This window comes from Corapipo altera, unplaced genomic scaffold (genome assembly GCF_003945725.1).
Source record: "Corapipo altera isolate COAL_440 unplaced genomic scaffold, ASM394572v1 44, whole genome shotgun sequence".
NCBI classification, from domain to species: Eukaryota; Metazoa; Chordata; class Aves; order Passeriformes; family Pipridae; genus Corapipo; species Corapipo altera.
Window position 1 is genome coordinate 2,365,025 of NW_020884880.1, and position 19,713 is coordinate 2,384,737.

General features: G+C 35.6%; 1 protein-coding gene across 4 annotated transcripts in view; it reads left to right on the forward strand.

Annotated features, from left to right (window-relative positions):
- VPS50 (VPS50, EARP/GARPII complex subunit) overlaps nucleotides 1-19,713 on the forward strand; it is a 79,246-nt gene that overhangs the window by 34,516 nt on the left and 25,017 nt on the right. For 2 of the 4 annotated variants that reach the window (XM_027639296.1, XM_027639298.1), the window contains exons 14-20: nucleotides 4,747-4,844; nucleotides 5,572-5,666; nucleotides 6,302-6,400; nucleotides 9,494-9,584; nucleotides 11,071-11,247; nucleotides 15,533-15,651; nucleotides 17,050-17,156. In XM_027639296.1, the coding sequence (XP_027495097.1) occupies nucleotides 4,747-4,844; nucleotides 5,572-5,666; nucleotides 6,302-6,400; nucleotides 9,494-9,584; nucleotides 11,071-11,247; nucleotides 15,533-15,651; nucleotides 17,050-17,156 (786 nt within the window). The remainder of the gene's footprint in view (nucleotides 1-4,746; nucleotides 4,845-5,571; nucleotides 5,667-6,301; nucleotides 6,401-9,493; nucleotides 9,585-11,070; nucleotides 11,248-15,532; nucleotides 15,652-17,049; nucleotides 17,157-19,713) is intronic. The other 2 variants (XM_027639297.1, XM_027639299.1) reach the window with 1 other exon arrangement.

Here is a 19,713-nt window from a genome sequence, read left to right on the forward strand (position 1 = left end):
ACACTTAATTGCTCTAATATACTGTTGGAAAGACAGAATTAAGTGTCCATAGGTAGAACTTGTTTAATCCTACTGAAGATAAAATTAGTGAACTAAATTTATCAACTTCATAGCATGAAGTAAGTTCTGTGTCACATTTAATGAACTGTTGCTTATTCTGTGATTTTGTTGCTTGTACAATAAACAGCAAATTGCTGTGATATGGGGTTTCATTGCTGAAAATAAACTACTTACTGGAAAATTTTCCATGGCATTATTGGTTGTGGTCAGAGCATTGTTTGTGTTTGTACTAGAGAATCAAATAGAAAATGAATTTTAAAGGGACTTGTGTGGGTCATTTTTGTCTTCCCTGTTCTAAGCAAAGTGAACTTCGAAGTTGCATTGATTTGTCTGAGACCTTGTCTGGTTCAGTTGGATTTTCACATACCATAAAATTTACTGTGACGTTGATGTATTTTACTTGTATTTATGCGACAGTGATTTAATAGAAGAACAAAAGGGGGCAGTAAAATGATCACTTGTAGCATTTACTGATTTCACAAGTGTAATCCTAGTGGTAAAAAGATTACAGTTGGTGTAATCCTTGGTAATAACTCTAATATCTATAATAGATTCAGAGAAAAGCAAGAAGAAAATGATGTAAGATGTAAATTGAATGTCAACCATTTTAATTTTCAAAAATTTTCATTTATAGTACTGTGTAAATTCTCTGCAAGATCTGCTTGCTATTCAAAGAGTGAAAGAGTGAGGCTAGAGGACAGAGATGCGATTGATTTTGCTGGTATTTTTTTTCCCTTTTCTCTGTCCAGCAAGGATTAAACAAAAACCTTTTGTTATGATTGAAGGCTGCTTTTATGAGTTTTTGAGAAATATTGAAAAACCTGAAGAATTACTGTATTTAAATCAGGCATCTAGAAGAACAACTCCTTGGGTGCTTTTGATTCTTGTTTTTCTGTGTAATTATGAACATTTATGTGTTCTGCTACATGTTACAAATTCTTCAAAGCAAAAAGTATAAATGCTTGTGGACCTTTGTCCAATCTTTGATTTTCAAGGAAATTATCCTAAATTAATATGTTTGGATGTGTGAAATTAGCTGCAGTACAGTTCATTAAAAGACCTTGTAGCACCATGTGAGCACCGGGAGATTGACAAAGAGAATGTTGCATGGATTTTTCATTGAACAATAGCATTTATATGACAATGTCTGTCCAACCATTCCTTCATGAGTAGCAGTTTATGAGTACAAGGACTATGGTCTTAATCTAGAGAATACGTCAAAGACACTGACTGTTTTAGGAGTGGCCTCAATCTGCAGAAGTTTAGAACAGAGGAGGTCACAGAATCATACAAAGAGCGTGCTGTGGCTCAGATAGCTGGGTTTGTTTCCTTGCATAGTCTGAGAAATGGTAAATCCACTTAGAGTTTTTCTGGGTGGCTTATTCTTTCTGTCTATATTTTGTTTAATCTTCCGTGTAAATCACTTATGAAAATGCATTTGTCAGAATTATTACTTTCAGTAGATGAATATATTTAGGAGGCTAATATTTGTTTTATGATTTTTATTTCACAAGGAAAAATTTTTTTAAATGCCCTGCAAGAGTAGATATAGTGTGGAATTATGTTTGGGTCTTGTTTGCATATCAAGCAGCCTTTTATCATCTCATTTTGAGTAATTAGGGTAAATTCTTAGTTAATCCACCAAAGCAGTCTCAGTGACTTTAAAGAGGAAAAAGTTGAATATAGCTTTGCAGCCTTGGAAGAAATGAATATTTGTCCCTAATATAAGCCCAAATTCCAGACCGTATTTTGTTATGTTTTTAATTCTGATGAGGAGTTATTCAGTTGACAGTACCAGAGCTTTTACATTCTGGCTGCATATATTATTATACTAGTTCTGTATTCTTGAGTTCTAGCCTTGTGGGCAGACATATTGACTAGACAGTTCTTCTTGATAGTGTTCATACCATGGTCCCTGGCTTGCAGTTGAAGCTTTCTCAGTGTTTGATAAAGTTCATAATTTAATAACATGTCCAAATACACCCATAGCTCTGTCTGAAAGAAATTACGCAAGACCAGCATCCTTCTCAGTATTCATGTTCCACACATTTTTTTTAATTTAAATGGAGTTACAGATGTTGAAGATTTCATATTTTTGTTATTCTTGTTATGCTTATATGTTATATAAACATTCATATAATAGGTAGCAGTTCTTGTTCTGAGAAGCATACTCTGGAAGGGTTCAAAGCAGAAACCAGATGTTTGAGGGGGAAAAAATGTATATCATGTTCTTCTACTTACACAGAGTCTGGCCTAAGACTGGGAGTATGAAACACTGTTAAGTGCTGTTTATGATTAGTGATAGTTAGAGAAGGAAACTCTGCTCACTTGACAGTGAGTACTGGATGTTCTGAAGGAGACATGGTCAGAACATGATCAGACTGCTGTGCTCTTTTGTATTTCAGTTTAGTTGAATTGTCAGTGTCTGATACCAGTCATAACCATTCCTGTCACTGGATGCTTTTCCTTCCTTCTCTTAAATATGTGGTAGTCCAGATAATGCCATGGAGATCTGTTCTGCACACATCTGAAAAGGTTGATCAAAGTCTTGTGTCTGGCCTCCCATTCCTTACTTGGCTCAGTAGTAGAGTGCTCACAGTATTTACATGATACTCATCCAGATTACAAGGTCTAGATCCAGGGCAAGGCTTGACAAGTTGTTGACAAAAATTTCTTAGTGCTGACAGATGGAGGACAGTAGGTTTTTTATGTTTCTGGACTCTTTTGCAATTAGACATGAAAAATTGCTCTTTCCTCTGAGGAAACTGAAACTAAGCCAGGAGCTTTTCTGGAAAAAGCTGTGAAGCCTGGTAATGAAGAACTGCAAAGGTCAGTCAGGATTAGCTCTCACTGTGGTCCTGGTAGCACATTACCGTCTAAATAACACTGCTGTGACAGGTATTTGGTATGCAGGTGACATTTTTGTCCTTGCAAGTTTTGAATGACCACATGAAATCCTGTTCCTGCATTGATGAGGTCAGCTCATGAATGAAAAGCTTCTGGAGCTGCACCTGAGGCATCTTGTAGCATCACACAGTTTAAATGCTGAAAAGGCTACACGACCTTAGTGCTGTCTCCCTGGTGACCTTGGATTGCTTCTGAATTCCCTGTTGATGCTAGAAATAAAATGTTATTATTTTTTTGGTATTTATTTATTCCACATAAAGTGTTCTGCAAGTTAGGGCTGACCAATACATTACTGCAGGTCATTGAGGAGCTCTTAAAAGTTCTACTCTTTCCTTTGCCTTCCTGTCTTCATTGTAACAGTGTAGTACCTACCTGGCTGTGAAGTCTTACGTTAAAAAAGACTCTATCTTTCAGGAATATAATCTAAGGCAAGAATGTTAGACATGCCCTAATCTGTTAGACATGTCCTTTTTATCTCCAAGTAAACTCAAATTATAGATAGTAACTGTCTTTCCCGTGATATCATAAACAACTGCTTTCGTTTGCCTGTTTATTTAGTTTTCTCCAGGTCCTTCTCTGCACACCTATAGAATCTGGGCTTTGTGCTGCCTGTTCCTGTGACTCCTAGGCAGAGGGGAGGAGAATTCCTAATGTGTGTGCAAAGTGATAGTTTAAGGCTCAAGTATTCTTAGTATTCTGAGAGAAGATGCTGGGATCCAGGAGTAAGGGAAAGAAATTTCTTTGAGTTGGGAGCCTTTGTGTGGAGGTAGAGAGATGTGACCGGCTGGGCCAGGAGCAAGGGACTGAAAACTAGCTGCAGGTTGCAGAAGATATGGAAAGACTGGTCTGAGCTGCACAGCAATGCTAGGGTACTGCAGGCAATCCTAATTCTTCTGTGTTTGCAGCCTCTTGAATGATGGAATGGAAGGAGGATTGTATGCTGTGTAATATTCCAATGTTTTATTTTATGGGATTTTTTATTTTTCGTGTCAAATCACTAAATGGCTCAGGTTCCTGTGGTCAGTCATAGGCTGTGAAGCAAACTGTATGGCACTGTGCCATCACTGACTGCAGGGGTAACTACTGCTATAGGCTCACAAACTGCATGTAAAATATTACCTCTTCTTTCTGAAAATGGAAATTAAATCTATTTCCTCCATGGGGACAGGGGGAGCACATGCAGGAGCAGTTTATCATGCATTACAGTGCTTTTTTGGAAAGTGATGCAGTGCTGTGGGAATGGTTGTGTGATTGACATTATTTCATGCACAAGCATAGATTAGTATGGGGAAAAGGAGAGAAGATGCCGTATCGTTTGCATAGTTCATGGAAAAATTCCGGTATTTTTCCTTGGAGTTGCAGTAAGAATTTGCTGTGGCATAAAGTTAAAAATCTTGCTTCTGAAACTTTTAAGTTCATGATTCTTGTCTATAAAGGTAGAATGTCTTAGAGAATCTTGTTGTAGAGGATAAGCAGTGCTCACTTAAGCATTTAACTTTTTTTATTTGAAATATCAGTATATGTTGCTCTTGTCTTAATTTGTTTAATGGGATATCTTTCTCACATAAAAGCCATCATGAGCTTTCCTGGTTTGCATTAGCATATAGTACTTATATGTGCATTATTCATTTCCATTCCAATGTTTAGAACAAAGTAGGTCTCCTGGAGTTTGCATGATGGATAATATGGCAATAGCTAAAGGAAAAGTTTCATTATGGGTAGGAAAATAAGATACATTTCAAAGCTTTTGGAACTATCTGCAGTGCCTTTCACCTTAAGTTTCAGATGGCAACAATGTGATGGGAACTGAAGAGAATAGTTTTGACCGCAACTATGTGAAAAAGAAATTAGAACATGGACTTTCACGAATATGGCAGGTATGTTTTTTGACTCTTTTTCCCCACTAAATATTTTTTCCCTCCCTTCTCCCACCCCCTGTTATTAATTACAGTTATATTTATGCTAATCTTCTTAAAGAAATATCTCCAGGGATTTTTTTAAAAGTGATTTGGTTTGATTTGAATATATCAATACCATTAAAAAATAATTTCCGTGACTCAGTTACTACTTGGTTGCTACACTTACAAACTCAATCAAGATACCAAGATATAGTAACAAGACTTTCAGTTTGATTCTATTTCTCACAACCTATGTGTGCTGCCCCACGATCTATTTTCTTTTCATGTGTTTTTTTGTGTTAGCACAGTCATACTGCTTTATATTTCTGGTATAATCAGAGCTATGGAGAACTTGGAGTCTTGTGAGCCTGCCTGGTTTGACAGTATTCCTGATCTGACCTCTGGATCAGTTTGATGTGCAGTGATACCCAGATGTATGATGACAAAGCTGTAATCCTGAGCTCTGCTTTTGCACTGATAATAAAACATCTATGATTGACCTTGTGATATAGAGTGTTAAAGAAACTGATTATAAAATTACTTTAGAGAAGTCATCCTTGTTAAAGAAAATGGAGTTCTACTCTAAATCTCAAAAAAAGAAGTTGTAAGTGCAAGCAACCAAAAAGTGCTAATGAACCAGGCATCTGAGCCTTCACTTTTTGTCTTTAGTGTATTAGGTATACAAAAACTTGTTTGTGTTTTGTAGGATGTTCAATTGAAAGTGAAAACATATCTTCTGGGAACGGATCTGTCTAACTTCAAATATGACGACTTCATATTTGTACTTGATGTTATCAGCAGGTATACTGATGTGGTCATAAGACCATTTAATACACGTCCTCTCTGATAAGATAGCACAGTTGATTAAGGCTGATATTAACATTTTGGCTTCAGTCATATGTACTGAGCTTGAAGAGCAATACTTCTTTATGTGGGAGTTTATGAGGATGTATTTGGGAGAGGTAGCATGAATTACTTTGCTGCTCAAGTAGTGCTTAAGTGTGATATGATTTTAGTATTGTCTGCCTTTAAGATTTGAGATGTGTGGGTCTAGCAATTTTGTTTCTTAACAGCTTTTAAAGGGACTCTCAGTCAAGAGCAGAAAAATACTGTGGTACTGCCAACCTTTCCAATATTATATCTTTCAGTTTTGGTAAAAAAATGACAGATTGAGACTGTGAACTGACAGCTTGCCCTGCATAGTGGGATCTCAAAAAAACATCTATTTTGCTTATGGCTCTTTGTCTCTGTGTGTATGGAACATAATGATAAGATTTAGAGGGAAATGAGACATGGGCTTTTGTGGAATGCAGCCTTAGCATTGCAGCGTAACACTGGTGCTCTGCTTTTATGGAGATACATGTTGTACACTCATGGTTGGAACAGCAGTATTAAGAAATCAATAAATATTTCTAAACTTTGTTTTATTACTATAGGCTGATGCAAGTTGGAGAGGAATTTTGTGGCAGTAAGTCTGAAGTTTTGCAAGAATCTATCAGAAAACAAAGTGTTAACTATTTCAAAACATACCACAGGTGAGACTGCTATATGTGCAGTGAATGTTTCTAATGGCATTTAGTTTTGCTGGGTAAATGCTTTTCCGAAGGAGAAACCTTTGCTTCTGCTATGGTTGTGGAAAGCCCTAGTTCTGTAGCTGGCAAGCCTGATAAAGATGAACAATTTTTTTATGTAGAATTTTGCAGGTTACCTCTTAAGTTGTCCCCTGGCATCCTGAGGATGAATGCCTCTGAAGTCCAATCTTTGTAGCAAATTGTTACTTCTTTTTCTATGCTACCACTTAAAAAGAGTGGTCGTGTATGACTATGAAATTTTTTTTTCAATGTGCAATTTTGTCTTGCATCAAACGAGATATTTAGAACTGAGTCCATCCTTTTGAGTCATGTTTTCATGGTGTTTTCATTGACAGTATCTAATTACATTTCAGTCAACTCTATTGTTATCTCTCAGGCCAGATATGTGTGCTGTCATGGACAGGTAGTCTCTGGACTCAAATATGATATATGGCTATGACAGCTTCAGGACTTGTCTTTCTGTTTCCTTGTTTTAATTGCCTTGATTTTCCAAATATTTTGGTTTGGATGATTGGTAACTTTTTTCTTCTAGTTGTCTAGCATTATGTTCTTTCTGTGTGTAAAAAGCTAGAAAGATATGAGAAGAAATAGAATGTTCTGTGTTCTAAGAAACTTACTTTCCTAGTCTTGATCTGTTGTCATTTGTCATACAGCTAATACATCCAGACATATTTGGTCTGAGACTTTCTGCCTAAAATCCATAAAGTATGAAAATTATGGCAGGAGAACATGAGACAGTGTCTAAATTCAGAAGATGAGAATGTGGTTTAAAATTTCTTCCAGCTTTGGTAGTTTGTAGTATTTCTTTTTGGACGTTTGATGAAGAGCTCAGTTGCAGTTTGTCTGAAAAGCTTGAGCTTTAATCATGTCTACATTATGTCTTGTCAGGAGATGCCACCTATCTTTATTTCTTGAAAGCATTTCCAAATCCTGAACTGAATTTCATTAATTGATTTTGGTCTACCTAACCATCTTTTACTACACTGCCTTACCACATAATGCCTTATTTGGTTAAGTAAATATAATTTTGACTGCTATGGTTTTGCTTATGTTTAACTGCTTAGGGACTAATTTTCTGAATTATCTTTGGGTAAAATAAAGGTTAAGGAACACTGATGGAATACATATAGAAATAATTTTTTGAAATAACTTGTGTTTTTTATTAATGTAATGTAAATCTTGTGAAAATAAAAGGAAATATTTATTGATACGACTCAAATTGTTTGAACCTTTTAATACTTCCTGTGTATTTTATGCTGTGTGGGTATTGTGATGATTAATTGGCTGATGTTTTCATCCTCAGAAGGAAAAATATTAAAAAACCCTGCCTCACAGCTATGTGCCTCAGGTTATTTTATATAAAAGCTTTAAGCATCTTGCCTTTTCAGATCAAGCTAATGTGGCTTTCTCTCCTCATGTGTATTTAATTGGAGGGGAAGAAGAAAAGCAGTAGCGCTTTTAAGGATTAATTAGTACATAAAAGCTACATAGAGTTGAAATGCTTAGTGTCCAGGAGTAATCAGTTCTTTTTTTGTGTAATTTGGCATATGTGACCTCCTGGGCAGTGTGGGGTTACAGAGAACTGCCAAAACAAAGAAAACATTCAAAAGAATTGGCCATGTAATTCAAAAAATGTGGAAGAGAACATGGTACTAGAGCATATGTGAAACCTTTTTTGTGGTGAAAGCTGATTATTTTGAGAAATTTGAATGGGCTTTTGGTGAAGAGCATCAGTAAGGTGCTTTTTGGAATTCAATTTACTTTTTGTACTGATACACTTGTAAAAAGGTGTGCCTGATCACTAAAGCTTTTCAGAGAATGAATGCATCAGGTTTTCTGTGTGTGCCCCTTTCTAGACATATGCTGGTGGAAATGAAGAGCATTTATTCAAATACTTTGTCAGAGCCTTGATTTCAGCTTTGAAATGCTACAAAGCCTGTTGCTGTATGGGTTTTAAATGTTTGCTTTTCTGTGATTCTTTCCCCTTAGTCTCCCTCACAAAGAATTTTAATCTAACTCTGGTTTTCACAGCATCTCTGTCTGTTGTTTCTGTTGGCTTTTCTGTGAGTTCTGCAAGCTGTGGCTACTAAATGCACCAAAAATAGCACTTGAGGTCTATTTGCATTTAACTGGTGAATTTAAATAGACACAGCAAACTGTAGTCATAATTCAACACATTGCTTTATCTCATTGAGGCAGGCAAATTTTAATGTAGTGGTGGTTGTAGTTCATTATTGAAGTAGTGGTATTTGTAGAATATTTTATTGCCTAATTAGAAACCCAGTGCATAAATTACCAACTGATACTTGTTAAACAAAACAATATACCAGGTATTAAGAAGAAAAGAGAGAGCTATGTGACCTCAATAAGCACTCATTGCTGTCTTTTCCTCTGTGTTCTACTTATGTGGCAAAATTTTTTCTTTATTAAAGGTATTTCTGCTTATGACCAAACAGAGGCTTTTCTAGTGATTAAAAACATAACAGAAACAATGCAGGGATGTAATGGCTTGATTACTTTTCCTTATTACAGTTTCTAATTGGTACCAAATGAAAGTTAAGCTATGAAGAAAAATACAGATTAATAACCATTTAATATTTCTTCTCTGAAAAGTTGAGATGCCCATGGGACATGAGTTCTTTCCACTTCCCTTTGCTATGTGTTGGCTTCAGTGTGTTTGGTCTTTCAGAAGCTGTTGTGCTGCTAATGGTGTTGCTTTCTACAGTTTACATAGCGGAAAAAAAGTCCAGTGTTGCTGCATAATCATAGATGTCCCTCTATAGTTTGTAATGGTTTTGACCAAAAAGATTTGTTTCCAAATTTTGGAGATAGACATTCTTTGAGACTTTATCCAGAGGTGTCATGAAAAGACACTGCTTTTGTGTGGTCTGTCAGTTGAATTACTTAAATATCTGTTTTCAAGTGTGACTTTTTGTACCGTTTTAGAAGGGATTTTTTACTGCATAAGTTTAGTAATTGTCTGCTTTCTGATTTACACTTCCTGCCAATTAAGAGTATTCATTTATTGTTTTTCAGAACTCGTCTTGAAGAACTAAGAATGTTTTTGGAGAATGAGACCTGGGAACTTTGTCCTGTTAAATCAAGCTTTAATATTCTGCAGCTTCATGTACGTTCTATGTATAAAACATACAAATGTATTAATACTTTAACAAGTAAGAGTCCAGGTGTTCTAAGAAGTAGTAAGGCTGCTAAAAACTCTTAAATTTTACTTCATGATATTGGAAACCCAAGAACCAAATGGTTTTAAAATGGTAGTGTTTCTGTTTCAGGCAGGTAGAGGTTTATGGAAGATGTTCTAAGCGTAATGTTAGCCTTTATTTTTCATGTTTTAATGTACTGTTAATATGTCTGTTTTCAATTTCTAAATTGTTTGTCTGACAGTAAGATGCTAAAAGATGAGTGCCTAAAAGTAGTGGCATGAGTGCTCACTAGCTTCTACCAATCTGGCATCTGTTTCTGGAAACATAGGTCATACTGGCTCATTTGGAAAGGAAAAAAAATATTCTTCTGTGCTGAAGTCCAACTGAAAGCAAGTAATTGGTGTGCTCACTTTCTGTCCTAAAGTGATTTTTGTTAAGTTTAGCATGTGGTGAATGAAATTCACTTGTTTTGCCAAATAAAACATGGTGCCTATGATTAAAGCTATAACTAAAGTGAAAAATGATTTAGTGGAACAATCTTAAGAAAAAGATAGTTTTGCAGCTTCTGTAGAGTTAACTGTAGAAGCAAGCAATAGGCTACTGGGACAGTAATAGTACAAAGGAAAAAGGAAGGAGGACGCTCAGTAGCATCCAGTAACAAAAGAAATAATATTTTTAGTAGAGAAATGGGATTATAAATCATATATACTGCTCAAGGGACTGGAGGAGCAGAAAATTGCAGAAAATAACTGATTTGTTTAAGCAAGCAGAAATCTAATATTGTAATCCTTTTAGCTGCATGTGTTTTGATCTTTAAACCTTCAGTTAAATGATGATGTACATTTTGCCATTGTTGAAAATCAATAGCTAGAGTTTAATAGATAAAAATGGTATATCAACTAAGTCAAGACTTTTAGAAAAAAATGTCAAAAATCATGCCTTATGTGTCCCACTTGGTCCATTTATTTCCAAAAGTTTTTCCACTCACCCAGTGATCAGAAAGTTTATGTGCAGTGGGTTTGAGAAATAAAAAATTTGGAAAAGAACTTTTTAAAAATAAAGTATTAACAAGAAAATTTCAGCTTTAGTAAAGTTCTTGGTAACTTTTGTAATGAAAACTACATTTTTGGATATAATTTAAGTCTTTTTTTATCTCCTCATTTCTGTGAAATAAAAAACCAATTAGCTTTCACCTAGTTTTAGACTGCAGATACTTTCAGAATGCAGATGTATTGCATGTCATAGTGAAAAACTGCTAAAATTGCCAAGACCAGGAGTATAAAATTGCCACTTTCAAAGTTAACTTGAGCCAGCATGAAAAGCATGTTTAAATAAGCAGCAATCTTTGACTAATTATCCAAAAGTTTGTTTTTATCCTCTGTTTTTATAGAACTGCTGTCATAATAATACTGAAACTGCCTGATTAAAGTTGTACTTTATTTCTATTAATAGGAATTTAAGTTCATGGAGCAGTCACGTTCCCCATCTGTGTCACCTAGTAAGCAGCCTGCTTCAGCAATTTCAGCAACACTGACGTTATTTGAGCAGTACTGTAATGGAGGAAACCCATTTGAAATTCAGGCCGACAACAAAGATGATGAGACAGAGGACGTGCTAGCTTCCAATGGGGTATGGAGTGATTCAGGAAAAAAAGAAAAAAAAAAAAAAAGAAAAGCATATTGTGCTTTCAGTAAATGCTGATTCCTTTTGTGTAACAATGACAGCGAAATGTCTTGGTACAAGAATCAGTTACCTGCAGTACTGTGTTGCTTTGCTTTTAGCAGTGCCAGAAAGTCAGGCATCCTTTTTAAAGTTCATTTGTTTTTTAAAGGTGTGTGAGGCTCAGTCTCAGACAGAGCAGGAGCTACTTTAGACAGTGGGCATTAGTTTGCTAGTAAAGGATTGCCTCATGCTCTGCATGTAGGTGCTGGTATTGCTGCAAGCACTGTGGTGGAGATGGGTCCTGTCAGGATGCCATATGCCTGCTCTGCTTGGGCTGAGAGTGGCTGCCTCAGCAGTTCTGCAGTGGCAGGCTGTGGTTTTCCTTATCCTTTACATAGAAAGAGAAATAACTTGCTTAGGTAATGTGGAATTAAATTTATATGGAGGCTTTATGTTTTGGTTTGTTAACTGACTGGTTAAGATGGAGACACGTTTTAGAACTTAAAATTGAAATTATTGCAGATGGAGGTTCCAAAATTTTGTTTCCAGAGAATGCAGACGTGTTTCCAAATATTTTAAGAAATATCGTGACAAGGACATAAGCAATTGATTTACTTCTTAAATAATCTGTAGGATGGTGAGAACTGCCAGGATTTCTTTTGAGAATTTTAAAGTCTTTGTAACTGCTTAGTTGTTGCAGTTCTGGGCAACTGAAAATGGGCCTCTGGACCCAGTCACCTCAACTCTGTATCTTGAGCTTCATTGAGATGCTTTATATCCCTTTTCTGTAGCTTCTTAAAATGTATTTGTTGTGATACAGTTAACTCACAGTATTGTAGCATTCTTCAACTTTGATGAATCTTACCACTGCATATGGGTTTGCCTGGGCTGATTGCCTAAACATTTGTGAACTGATTATTGCTACAAGATACTTGAATTCATTTCATCACTTTAAAATTTTACTGCAGACTGTGCATATTCAAGATAGATTTATAAGATCTCTTTGGGTTGAGTTCACTATTTAATAGTTGTGAGTTACTGCATACGTTAAAATGCAGATGCGTTTAACTCATTAAATAACTTTTCCAGATCATTAATAGCATTAGATTGAGGAGACTTAATAAAGTATTTTTCCACATTAAATTTTTTTTCTTAAAATCCTTTTATTCTATGATGTTGAGTTAATTAATGTCAACTATCAGATTCATGTATCAGTATGAATTATAGTTAACAGTTTGTTCTCAATTTATCATTTTACTGTCACTGAGTTTTAATTGAGTCAGCATGTCATTTATTATATATTAATGCATAATAAGTGGTGGTAATTCTCTGTGCTAATGTTCCACCCAAGTTAGTTAAACTGTGGCTCTTTTTGTCCTTAGCCACGGCTGAACTCAGCTCATTTTCTAAATAAATGAGCTGCTTTCATTACAGCTTTCCTTTGTCTAAAATGTCAAGAGGCAGAAATCTTGCCTGTGAATACTATTGATATCAATATTTCGTTTTAGAATGTGTCTCATACTACATTCTTTTTTTCCGCCTGAGCTGTTTTTGCTTTGAATTTTTGTAATGTGGGGTTCTCGCTCTTATAATATGGTGCTTTCATAGTGCTAGGCTTTACAAGTCTCAGGAACTTGGGGTTTGGGCTGGGAATTGCCAGGCATAACAAAAAAATATATTTCGTAGTGTTTCGCGTGGTGGAGAGACTGGGTTTTCCTCTCTAGAGAGGTCTTATCCTTTTTTAAAAACCTACCATTTCTTAAGGATCCTGGAACCAGACTGTCTGTCATATCTGTCACTTTTGACTACTTGGATAAAGTGGCTTCAAAGCAATGTACATGTTAAGGAAAATTAAAAGGAAAAGTGATAGGGTCTCTTCAAGTGCATTCTGACGCCTGATGGGTGCGATTAACATTGTGATCGTTGTGTAGGTGTTCAGGAAAAAGGGTTGTATCACAGAGCATCAAGTATTTGTTTTTCTTTAATCTTTTCTGGCTTAAGAAATTCACTTTGTGAAAAAAATTATTTCATTATTTCTGAAGTGTCTGAAGCATGTATGCTGGAGAACAACCTAGAACACCTGAAAAAGAGATTGGCATTAAATACTGCTTTTAATTGGAGTGAAAAAAAGATTGCAAATTACAGATGTAAAAATCCTAATTGTACATTTTTAATATGTATGTGTGACTTCATATTTATAAAAAGCATTTAGTATCTGTATTTGTGACTAGTATTTAGCCATGAAACTCATACTCCGGCAATAGTAATAGATGTCCAGCATGGAAATGCTAAACTGTATTTTCTATGTGCTAGCCTGTGTTGCTTATTGTTTTCCAGATATCACCTTTTGGGCTCCTACCTTGCATCCTTGAGTTAAAAATAATTCTTTTGTGATCTCTGAAACGCAATTCAGCAACTGAACAGAGAGAAACAATTTCAAAAAACCAAAAATGCAGATGAGAGTTTGGAGGCAGTAGTTGTCTGTATCTACTTCAGTTTCATAGTTTTCAAGAGGTGGAATTACCATCAAATGTATACATGAAATGTATAGAAAGGCATGTCTTGAAGCAGGTGTACATGATTAATTTGTTTATGCTGTCACATATTTTGTAGGGTTATTCTGGAATAATTTGTGACAAATGAAGCAAATGGTGCATGAGACTTTCTTCCATCAAAAAGGATTTGTTTCATGAATAATTACATCAATATTTTAACTATCAGGATTCTGTGTCTTTAACCAGATAAGGGATGGTGTGTGTTTTAAAACAAAACCAAGAATCAACACACACAAATGAATGCAAGCATGCTCCAAACACCTGATAGAGGTTCTGAGAAAGCAAGGGTGGGTGAGAAAGGAAAATACTTTTAATCTAGGCCCCAGTGATTTATGCCACTTATACAGTTGAATTATATCATTAGAGTACTTCTCACAATCATATGGTGTCATGTGGGTTTGGGATTTGTTTTAGTTTTTGTTCTCTATGAGGAAAGATACGCCAATTTGGGTTGCAGAATCCTGTTGCTTGCATGCTCTGCAATATTTGGTTGTTCCATGACAGTGAAAAGTTTGTGTGCACAGGGCATACAGATGTATGCGAAGTTATCTGCCTTTCTGTTGAGGTAGATAGTATGGCATACATTGCAGAAAAATGAGTGAGGAAAAAAAATTACATGCTGATAGAGCCATGAGAAATACTTACATAGTTGTAATAGCATTTCAGAGAATCACAGAATATACTGAGTTGGAAGGGACCCGCAAGGATCATTGAGTCTGACTCCCGGTCCTGCACAGGACCATCCCCAGGAGTCACACCATGTGCCCAAGAGTATCATCCAAACGCTTCTTGAACTCTGTCAGGCTTGGTGCTGTGACCACTTCCCTGGGGAGCCTGTTCCAGTGCCCAGCCACATTCTGGGTGAAAAACCTCTTTTTAATATCAAACCTAAACCTCCCCTGATATAACTTCAGGCTGTTCCCTTTAGGTCTTTCACTGATCGCCAGAGAGAAGAGATCAGTGTCTGCCCCCCCTCTTCCCCTCACAAGGAAGTTGTAACTGCACTGAAGTCTTCCTTCAGTCTCTTCCAGGCTGAACAGACCAAGTGACCTTGGTCTGTTGGTCTGTTTTTGTGAAGTGTTTGTGCTTAGTCAAAATTGCATCATCTCTATCAGGTTAAGTGGTTGAACGACTCTCTAATAGAAATGTCTTTTGGAGTATTCTAAAAGCAATTCTGCAAGCAACTGCAAGTTTGGTTTTTGGTATTGTATTTTTAAAAAAATAAATGTGTACAATATAAATAAGTATTTTTGTGAAGGAATAGTTTAGTCTTTCTTGCAATAATAATTAAGGATTGTGTAGTGTCGGGTTTTTTTATTTTATTACCATTGTATGGATGAATTTTGAGGTTTTATTACTATTTTTTCAGATTAGAAAGTAAATAATAAAATCTCAGATATGTGGGTACTTGATACACCAACTAGAATGCAAATAGGATGGGAGAAATAGGATGATGCAGATATTTACTCAATCAAGATCTGAAAATAGAAATGCACTTAAAATGGCTTTGTATAATTTGCCTGTTGCATTTTTAATGAACATTGTCAGCAGCCTTTCAACGAGCAAAATGATTTGTATTATGATCAAGGTAAAAGACAAGAAATTACCAAAGTGCCACATTAAATGAGTGATATTATTATAAGAGATAATGTTAGTATATTTGTTTATTTGTTTGTTTGTTTGTTTATTTTGAACAGTATGAATCAGATGAACAAGAAAAAGGTGCATATCAAGAGTATGATAGTGACAGCGATGTTCCTGAAGAGTTGAAAAGAGATTATGTGGATGAGCAGACAGGAGATGCCCCGATAAAAAGGTAAGTAGGCTCTGTGAGTCCTTGGTCTAATTTACATGCTTTTCATCTCAGTACTCTAAGTAGTTCATTTTCTATAATCTACAACAGTGGAATAATAATTAAATAATCTTTATGCTGCCTGCACAGTTAGAAGGTCTCAACACTTAGATCTCCAGAATGGGGAGGAACGTAAAACTGCTCATCATTATTGCAGAGAAGCTGCAAAAAGCATTTTGAAAGAGGACAAAGGCTCTCTGAAGCAGGTAGTGGAAAACTGATTAGCAAGGAGTAGACGTTAACTGAAGGTTCTTCTATAGCAGCTGTTGTGCATATGTATAATTTCTGTTGTGTCAAAATCAGTTGTTTGCAGACAAATGGCTTGAGTTTTGGGCTTCTGCTTTTGCAGAACAGTAAACTTCTACAGAGGAGGAAAAAAAAAAAAGAGATTCTTCCATAGCTTAAAGACAGTCCTTTGGAATTTTAAATTACCTTTTTCTTTGAGAATATACATACACACACATATATGAATGAATATACATATTCTATTTTGATGAATACAATAAAAAATTAATATATATTAATATAAACAAAAGCCAACTCTGTAGCCTTTAAAAGGATCTGAAATACAAATTTCTGTCTAGTATACTGTACAACTTAGATGTCCATTCAGACTTTGTAAGGCAGGCTAACATTATTTTTATGTAGGGATTGCAGGAGAACCAAAATGCCATCACTTAGGTCAAAGCAGAGTAATGGGTTTTTTACAAAATAACTCCTCAGGATAAAATATTGTTAAATGATTCCATTAGATACATCATGTAAACTACTTAATTTCAAAGAATTGATGGAGATATGTTTAAAAATTCCTTAATTAGAACAAACAATATTTACTGTCCATATGTTTGTGCTGTGAAATTCAAACATTCTGAATTTTTGGATTGAGTCCGACTCCCTGCCACTTGCAGGACTAGACTTCATGAAAAATTCAATGACTTTTTTTAACTTCATCTTCCTCAAAATTAATTCCATTTCCAGATAGTAATTTTCATCTGTAGGTGACTAATCTGTCCCTGTTTTGTTGTGGCTTGTGTTGTTTTCATTTTTTACTTCATGAACTGTGGTCTTGAGTCAGAGTGATTAAAACGGTTCGTGGGGCAAGGCAGAGGCCTGTATAACTCAAGCCTTGGACTACAAGTCCAAGAAATTCCTTTCTCTAGTACAATTCTGTGTAAATTAGGTCAGGCTTCTCTCTTAAATGTTAGAATCCTAACCCAGTTATGCTTTGGCATAAATCAAATGCTGCACCAGAAGACATACTGTCATGTGAAAGAAGGGGGGAGGAATAATTTATTTTCTACTAAATTTCATTTGTATGTCCTCGAATATTGTCACATTTGGTGTACTTTGTTTTCTTTAAAGTGTTTCTCGAGAAACTCTGAGGAGCAGAAAGAGATCAGATTACAACCTCAATAAAGTGAACGCACCTATTCTAACAAACACTACCCTGAATGTAATACGGCTTGTTGGTATGTAGAACAATTGTGGGTTTTTGTAAGTGTTTTTGATTTTTGTGCAAACATACCTATTACAGCAAATATGTTGAACGAAACTTAAGGCCTTAAAAATATACCTAATTGGGCTCCTTTTCTACTCTTTGAAAATGTTAATAAAATAGGAATAAATTGCTAAACAAGTATTTTTTATTTAAATAGACAAATTTGCTTATATCTTATGGGTTACTTCACTTTGAAAGTTAATCTGCATGCATATATTGATTTTTAACTTAAAATGGTAGATTATTTGTCTAACATATTGAATGTGTAAAAAGAGTGGAGATAGCAAGCAAAAAGATGAATATTTGTGTTGCTGATGTGTCTTATTAGATGCTTTGTCTTAAAGTAGAATTGTTGCAGAAGTAAGAATTTACAGTCTAGGTTTTTTTCCCCTTTCATTACACAAATTCTCACATCCAGAATAACTATTTTTACTACGTGGTAAACAACTAGAAGTAAAGAACTCACCCGTACTATAATTTCAGTAATTGAAATGCATCCCATTAATCCCTAGGGAGTTTAGGGAATCTCTTTCCTTGGATGTGATCAAGACATGACTGGAAAGGCTGCAGAGCAACCTCATTTCCTTACACCTGCAGGAGGTTGCACTAGGCCACTTCTTTAGTCTTTTTCTAGCCACATTTTCTATGAAAACACTTGCCTCCAATCTAGGTCTAATGGAATTGATTTTTTGTGATCACGCCTTCCATTTGATTAGCTACATAATTGTACAGTAGCTACTGACTTTCATTTTATACAGAGAAGTAACTACCTACATTTATCAGGTTAGGCAGAAGAGAGAGGAATTCTGTATGTGTTGCATTAATGAAGTTTGTCTTCAATATTTATGTGCTTGAAAATGATTGTTGTATTTCAGAATAAGCTCTTTTAAAAAAGACTATTCCAACACTTGATTAGTACCTTTTACTGTCTTTGGGGGCAGCATGTAAATCAGGAATTAATTTTCTAAAGGTTTTTTGCAGGTTTGCTGAAACCCTTTTTACCTTGAGCATTTACAATATAGAGCTGAAATGAAATTTGAGATTATTATGTTATAACTTTTCTGGCATTGGTTTGTGAGTTATGTTGGAGAGATTTGTTTGCTCCTTTCTAATCTAAGAAAATTTAGAATTGAATCTGGAAACCACTCATAGCACTTTCATGCAAACCCCAGCCTCTGCCCCTGCCCTAACAGTGTGTGAGTAGGTGGAGCTGTAGTTCTGGTTTTCCAGTTTTACATAAGGAGTCTTTCTATTTGTGGATTCTGTTCATAACCCAAAATTAAACGTAATTTTCAAAGCTCATATATACACTTTTTTTCTCCTTCTGGAATTATGATTAATTTTCAATTTTTTTCTGCTATTTGAGGTGTTTCATATTGTTTTTGTAATGACTGATAATACCACTATTAGAAACATGGAATTGGAAAAGGACTCCCTGCAGCCCCAGTTGTGTCATTTACTATTGCCTGTAAATGTGCATGTTTTGAGCTCCGGCTTAAAAATGCTTCTCTTCCCACCACTCTGTCTAATAGGAATTGTATTCCAAAACCTTAACAACTTAATGGTTAAAAAAAAAAAAAGAAGAAAAAAATTATCCACTTATTTCTACCCACTTGATCTTATGCCAAAAGAACCTTTTATGTTTAACAGATTGTCTTGTTCTTCAGGGCCTACTGTGCTGCTGGTTTTACAGGAAGCAATCCTATTTCTTCTCACTCTCTGATTTGCTAAAGAGAATGTACCAAGGTTTTTAGCATCCTCTGTATTTATCTGCCAGAAACTTAAATCTCCTGCTTTCTTACCAGTTGTTTTTCTACTTTTGTTAGAGTCTTACCAAAATAATGTACAATACTTGGAATGACATCTCGCTGCATTGTGTTTCTGTTGTATTATCAACATCCCAGTCACAAGTCCCTCCCTTATGTACGTCTTTGGATTTCTCACATCTTGCTTGTACTGGCAGTTCAGTCCATCTGTAATGATAATGACCTTGTACAGCTGGCGGGTGTACAAGGTGTACTTTCCTATTGTTTTGCCAAAGAACAAGCTGCTAGTTTATAGTACAATAGGGGCATCAGACACATTGCTTGAACTAATGGTTAATGACTACAGAAACAACAAAGAAGATACTCCTGTTTAGGCAGACTATTGAATGTATTCATTTTTTCTCCCTCCTTGTCTACCCTCTTTTCTTGTGAACCATCCCTATTAAATGTGAAAATAAGCATGTTGTTGTTTGGCAGATTTGTCTGGGTATGATGCTAGGTTGTAGGAGATCCAGGTGTGATCCGCTCCCTTGGATTATCCTCCTACAGGAGTGCTGTGGAGCATGCCCATCTTTTCACAGTATTCTCTACTGATGCTGTGGAAAATTCCAGTTTGTCTTTCACTGTCTCAGATTTTTGCTAGGAAAATACCACAGTTCTTAACAGCAATTTTGAGGAGTGTAGCTGAGATGATTGTGTAGGATCTCTTCTTTGTCAGTGGAGAACTCTAGGTGACTCCAGAAAATGATGTAGTTTGTTGAC